The 5,990-nt window shown below is 45.9% G+C and overlaps 1 protein-coding gene across 2 annotated transcripts; it reads left to right on the forward strand.

Annotated features, from left to right (window-relative positions):
• The first annotated feature begins 348 nt into the window (after positions 1 to 348).
• ints5 (integrator complex subunit 5) lies at positions 349 to 5,990 on the forward strand. Of its 2 annotated transcripts, XM_030738584.1 has the most exons (4): positions 349 to 641; positions 2,294 to 2,546; positions 2,675 to 4,651; positions 4,867 to 5,990. In XM_030738584.1, exons 1-4 carry the CDS (start codon positions 547 to 549, stop codon positions 5,572 to 5,574), a joined length of 3,033 nt encoding a protein of 1,010 aa, XP_030594444.1. In that variant the 5' UTR covers positions 349 to 546; the 3' UTR covers positions 5,575 to 5,990. The 2 variants fall into 2 exon arrangements, with proteins under 2 accessions (XP_030594444.1, XP_030594445.1); XM_030738585.1 differs by lacking the exon at positions 349 to 641 and having other exon boundaries at positions 2,298 to 2,350; positions 2,793 to 4,651.

A 5,990-nucleotide genomic window follows, 5' to 3' on the forward strand; every position in this document is an offset into this window, starting at 1 on the left:
GCCTATCAGCAAGTTGGATTAACCAATGGCAGTGTCTGATGGTGATCTGTTATTTTTATAATTACAATTAAATTGTTTACCTGGACAACTGGTGAAAACATACTAACACCTTTTGTCCATTTAGTTATTACTGGCAAACATCATTTTAAACATCCCTGTTTAAAAGCTATTAGTAAAATTAAATAACATTTAAACGCATAATAAAGAAACAGAATAATTGTCACATTAAAAGTTAATTTTATTAATTTGGTGCGTTTTACATAAAATATAATTATTCATTTACAAAAACTACACACTCGGTCTTAAAAGTGAATATTGAGGAGACAGAAGCGGAGAGAAACACGTGACCACTGGGTGTCGCCAAAGACCTCAACGGTCGGCTTCGGGCTTCCTTTTCTAACGGCGAAGAACTCGTAACTTCCGGCTTCGGAGCGCCCTTTCGTTGTATTTTGTCCCGAAATTTGGCCGCGAAGGCAACAATAAAGCTGTCATAATCGCTCAAGTCGAAGCCCCACGGCGGAAAGGTGGATTTGCTGTGATGTTTTGATGTTAAACGACCGAGCGATGTCTGTGGTGTTTGACGGGAGTCCGCTGAAAGCGATGCAGAGCTCACACACTCACACGCCGCAGACTGCCCTGAGGTGAGTGGCAGCGATGACACAAGAAGTACATCCACACGATAAACTCCCATAGTCTGCTAGTGGGTGCAAACTATGTGAAGAGCAGCGGGGCATAAACGCACGTTTTTGTCCATGATTTAAGTTATTGCTTTAATCATACAGACTGCAGAGTTTAACGTTAAAAGACAAACACATGACAGTTGGTTAAAGCCTTCTTAATTCTGCTGACCAGCATCTTAAAAAACCTTAATTATGTCTGTTTGATGATTTTAAAGTCGTATCTAGCGTATGTTTTTACTTTACCATGAAATAAAAGTAATTTTTCAGTATGCATACTTTCTGTGCAAGGTAAAAATAAATAAATAAAATTTATTTTACTTGAAAAAAATTAATCTGCAGCATTTTTTATGGTTTTCTTTTTCTTATGTGACATTAAATAAACCACAACAGGAGGTTTTCCTGGCTCAAAGTGGGGCACATATAGTTAAGGTTATAAATATGTGTCGTCTTATTTATCAAAAGTATGTGCATTTTGTGGTTTGTTTTTTTGTTTTTTTGACATTTTATGAATAAAAAGTAATTTTATCTTAAGTAAAATATCACAATCCTGTGATTGGAGCTGAAATGACATCACAGTGTAAATACTGAGGCATATTGGATGGCGCATGACAGATTGTGGTCAGAGGTTTACATCCACTCATCATGCGCATGACTGTCATGGTAATTTGGGTTTTTTATTGATTTCTTTGAAATGTTCTTTTACCAGAGTGGAATGACTGTACAGCATACATCTTTAAGGACTTTAGAAACAAGAACTGGGTTCACAAGTTTTTATATAAATTTATTTTGGATTTTCTCTAATCCACACAGGGTCAAAGTATGCATAAATCTGCTCAGCTGTGATACTACCTCACTGCACGCAATGCGTTGTAACTGCCCCACTGAACACCACTCTTAAGTTATCCTAATCATATTTTTCTGAATTAGTTCTGTAAAAAAAGAATAGCGATGCATTTCAAACAATATGGACCTGTTGTAAAAATATATATTACAGGTCAATATCAGCCAACTAATATATTGTTCAGATTGTAAACTTAGGCTCTTGTGGTTGGATTTCACTATTTGCTGTTGTATTTTTTAATAAAGGATTTTTCAACAAATAATGACCAAATGACAAAGTCCAATTGTTTCTACCAAAGGGTAGAAACTAGAAATTATTTCTAGTTTCTACCCTTTTTATCTAATCTCTCAGAAAATAATAAATGGGCCACAGAAGCCCAAACATACATCCATCAACAGATAACTTTGTTTGATGTAAACATAATTAGTTCATGAGGGTATAAAACAGAGAACAGCAGCAAATTATGGTATTTTCATCCTGGAAAGAAGCATGTGTTGTGAGTGGTCAATTCTTCGCACAAACATTTTCTTGCTGTAGCTGCAGAATTATTGTGTTTCTTGCTGTAGTTGTCACTTGCCTTTCTTATGTATGGTATTAATTGAAGCATTATTTGATACAGGATGTGACTTTTGGTGTTGTCACGCTTAGATGGGCGTTACAGGTTTTTCACATATTCACACAGATCTTTAGATCTTTATGGGCATCCTTATCATTTTTAATTTGTGGGTACTACACCTCTCACTTTCCTTGTGTCTACATTCTTCTTCTCTAGCACCCAGGAACTGTCACAGGAGATTAAGTCCTTCATCAGTGGTGTTGACAGCGTTCAGGGCCGGAAACTCAGTGTCCGGGAACATGCTCGGTGCGCTGTGAGGCTGCTGCGCTCAGTCCCAGCCTGTCGAGGGGCGGTCTTGGAGCATCTGCGAGGCGTGTACGATGAGCATGTGTCCGCTTTCCTGCACAACCTCGAGACGGAGGGTAATGCCAGTACCGGGGTGAGCGCCAACCTGGAGGACATCATACAGGTGTGACTTCACAAATACACCATCTTAAAAACTATGCACATACTGAGATTAATAAAGAATGTTAAAATCATGTTTTTATTCTGCCCTTGAGTCAGTAAATTTGGCTTAATTATTTCTCTTGTGTGCAGGAGGTTCATGGTGTGCTGTCAGAGTTCATCCGTCTCAACCCCCGAGCTTGGGCCCCTCTAGTGTCCACCTGGGCTGTCGATTTACTGGGCCAACTGAGCAGCAAGCATGCCGGGCGCCGGGTCGCCCCCCACTCCTCCAGCCTTAATGAGCTGCTCCAGCTCTGGATGTCTTGTGCTGCCACTCGGTCTCTCATGGAAGCCTACTCTCAGTGTCTAGCTGCAATGCTGGCATGGTGCCCTGATGCCTGTGTGGATGCTCTTTTAGACACTTCAGTTCAGCACTCTCCTCATTTTGACTGGGTGGTGGCTCACATTGGGTCTGCCTTCCCAGGTACCATCATCAGCCGAGTGTTGGCATGTGGACTAAAGGACTTCTGCTCTCATGGTGCTAAGGACCAAGGGCTACTAGTAATGGGAGTGGATAAGGGTAGCAGAGTGCCAAAAATCGGCTCAGTGGTGGGAATCCTCGGGCACCTTGCTGCTCACCACTCCGACAGCATCCGGAAAGAGCTGCTCAGGATGTTCCAGGAGAGTCTTAGTCCATCGAGCCCTCTGTCTCCAACCTCATCGTCAACATCCTGGGAAAGTTCCCCTCAACTTCGTCGTGCTGCAGTGCCGTTTCTCCTACAGCTGGCTGCAATGTCGCCAAACCTCTTTGGTGCTGTGTCTGCAGAGCTGGTCGAGTTGTTGCGCCCTCCTGTCCTGCTCCAGCTACAGGCTGTGCTGCAGGGCCTCCCCAGAGAGGAACTAGATAACATGCAAGGCCTGGCTGTGCATCTCATTAGCCAGAGTCCATCAGGAGGTGCCCGGGTCCTCAGATTTCTGGCAGACACGGCAACCCCAGCTTCAGTCATCATATCTGGCCCAACACCCTCCCCTCACGAAGGAGTTCGAGAAGGTTGCGACCGCCTCCTCCAGATGCTGCTCCTGCATCTCCACAAGTTAGTTTTCAACCGCACTGATGGAGTTGAAGTCAACCCCCATCACTCAGCTTCCTCTCAGCCACAGAGGGTCATTCCCTTCTTGGAGGAGCTGCAGTCTCACGTGGGTCAGCTGTGTGCTGAGACGCTGCGACTGGAGAGGAAGCGTCACCTCTGGCTGCATCAGCTGCTGTGTCTGCTCTCAGTGTATGGAGGTCCCAGCATAGCCACTGAGGCCTTCTGTCAGCTGCTCACCCAGGCCCGCAATCCAGAGGAGTTGGCTCTAGCCTGGCAGCTCCACACCACACTCTCCTCCTGCATGGTGGGACTCATTCCTGCTGCCATAGCACGCTGTGTGGCCCAGATCCACACACACACTCTGGGGCCTCGGCAGCTCAGGCAACTGCTGCTTAACCTGGCTGCAGCCATCCAGAGTCAGGCCGAGGAGAAAAGAGGAGCAGCAGGTGCTCAGTCCTCCATGGCTGTCCAGGTGGGCTCAGCGGTCTCAGGACACCTCCATGATTTCAGCCCACTTCTTCTCCACGGTGACCCAGTTGTATCTCACGCTGCAGTACGCCTCCTGTCCTGCAGCCCGCTCCCTCGCACCTGCTCCCCAGCACACCTGCTCCAGCTCTCTCGTGCTGCCGTCACTTATTTCTTTCTGGCTCTGCGGAGTAGAGGAGAAGGGGGAAGGGTGGGGAGAGATGGAGGGCAGGCAGGCGAGGCTGTAAACTGCTCTGTTCTGCTTCTGTCTCGTATTGCTGCATACTCTCCTCTTACTCTCAAATCAGTGCTTCAGCAGCTGGTTGAAGGAGCGCTACATAAAGGCAACACCGACCTGTTTGGAGGGCAGATCGCAGACATGTCTGGCGCCCCTGTGCCTTCCCCATCTGTGTCCCCTGACCTAGGAGTCTCTTTGCTGGATGTAAACTGTCGGTTTGGTACAACCGTTAATTTTTCAGGTAGTGTGTGGTCTGTGTTTCACGCAGGGGTGATTGGCAAGGGACTAAAGGTTCGCACCATTACGCAGCTACCTGATCCATCCTTTGTCATACAGGTGAGTTGTTGCTGAGAAAGACTGCAGCGAAATCAGAATTATAAACTGATTCAAGAAGTGTTGTTTGATGTGTACTTACCTTAGGTTGTGTATAGAATTATTCCTCCATGTGATTCTTATGAAATGATCAAACTTTAGTAGTACAATTAGAATGGAATTTAGAGTAGAAATTGTCTAAAATTAATAATAATGTGCATATTCTGTTCTCTTTGTAGAACATCCAGACTCTGCTGGCTGTTATAGTCAAGTGTTGTAGCTCCTCCGGTCTCAATGGCTCACGATCACCGTCTGACCCAGATGAGCCGCCGCCCATCAATGCAGAGGCAGCCAAGGTTGTTGCAGTCACACTAGTGGAAAATGTCTGTCCCGATGTGGCCAATAGTGAGTTATCCTGGCCCCCAGAAGAGCACGCCCGCACCACAGTGGAGAGGGACATCCACATTCGGCGCTGCTTCGAGGCCCACCCTGTGCTCTTCCCTCTGCTTCAGGTGGTGGCAGCTGGACGCCCGGCTCTCTGCTACTGCTCAGCAGTGCTCCGAGGCCTCCTGGCTACTCTGTTGGCCCACTGGGAGGCATCTCGTGAGGTGTCATCCACAGACTCCCTGTGGCACCTCCAGGCCTCCTGCCTCTTGGTGTCCTGCATGGGAGAAGGTCAACTCCTGCCGCCTGTTCTGGCCAACGTCCATGAAGCTTTCCCCCACCTGACACCCTTCGAAGTAAGGCTGCTGCTGCTGGCTGTGTGGGAGTATGTGAGGGGCAATGGACCCATGCCCCAGAAGTTTGTCTTCAGCCCAGAGAAGGGGATGTTCTACAGAGATTTCTCACGGGACGGCGATGTGGCAAGATACGTGGCACCGATTCACAGTGTACTACATAAAAACATTGACAGACTGGGGCACCTGTGCTGGCGGTTCCAGCTCTGAAGAGTGATGCGGAATAAATGGACGGTAAAATGGAGGGAATGCTGTGGTATACTGCTCCAAGAGTGGATCCCAGAGTTGCAGTCACTGTAGTTCAGTTTCATATCAGTAGCTTTGTGCACGTATATATCTTTTGTACCATTTTTAGACTTGATACATTTCTAACCGGTGAGAAACACAAAACAAATGGCACATGTGTACATTATGTTCATACAGAATTTGTGCTACACAAAAGTGGGATGTAATGTGTTTTAATGTGTCATTTTGGTTAAAAAAAATACAGCTGAATTCTGTTAAATCATTTACAGACTGTTTTTCATTTGTTTTTACATTGTTCGTGTTTAAAAAGAAAACACACTTTGCCTCTCTTGTTCAGTACGTGAGCTCTTGTTTCAGACACTTTTCAAAATAAACCTTTG

This window comes from Archocentrus centrarchus, chromosome 10, assembly GCF_007364275.1.
Source record: "Archocentrus centrarchus isolate MPI-CPG fArcCen1 chromosome 10, fArcCen1, whole genome shotgun sequence".
Classification (NCBI taxonomy): Eukaryota; Metazoa; Chordata; class Actinopteri; order Cichliformes; family Cichlidae; genus Archocentrus; species Archocentrus centrarchus.

Bases quoted from the DNA above. Each gene is read 5' to 3' on its own strand.
- ints5 (XM_030738584.1), top strand. From the start codon at position 547: ATGTTAAACGACCGAGCGATGTCTGTGGTGTTTGACGGGAGTCCGCTG. The intron at 642-2,293 runs GTGAGTGGCAGC...CTTCTTCTCTAG, and splicing joins ACGCCGCAGACTGCCCTGAG to CACCCAGGAACTGTCACAGG. The intron at 2,547-2,674 runs GTGTGACTTCAC...TCTTGTGTGCAG, and splicing joins ACCTGGAGGACATCATACAG to GAGGTTCATGGTGTGCTGTC.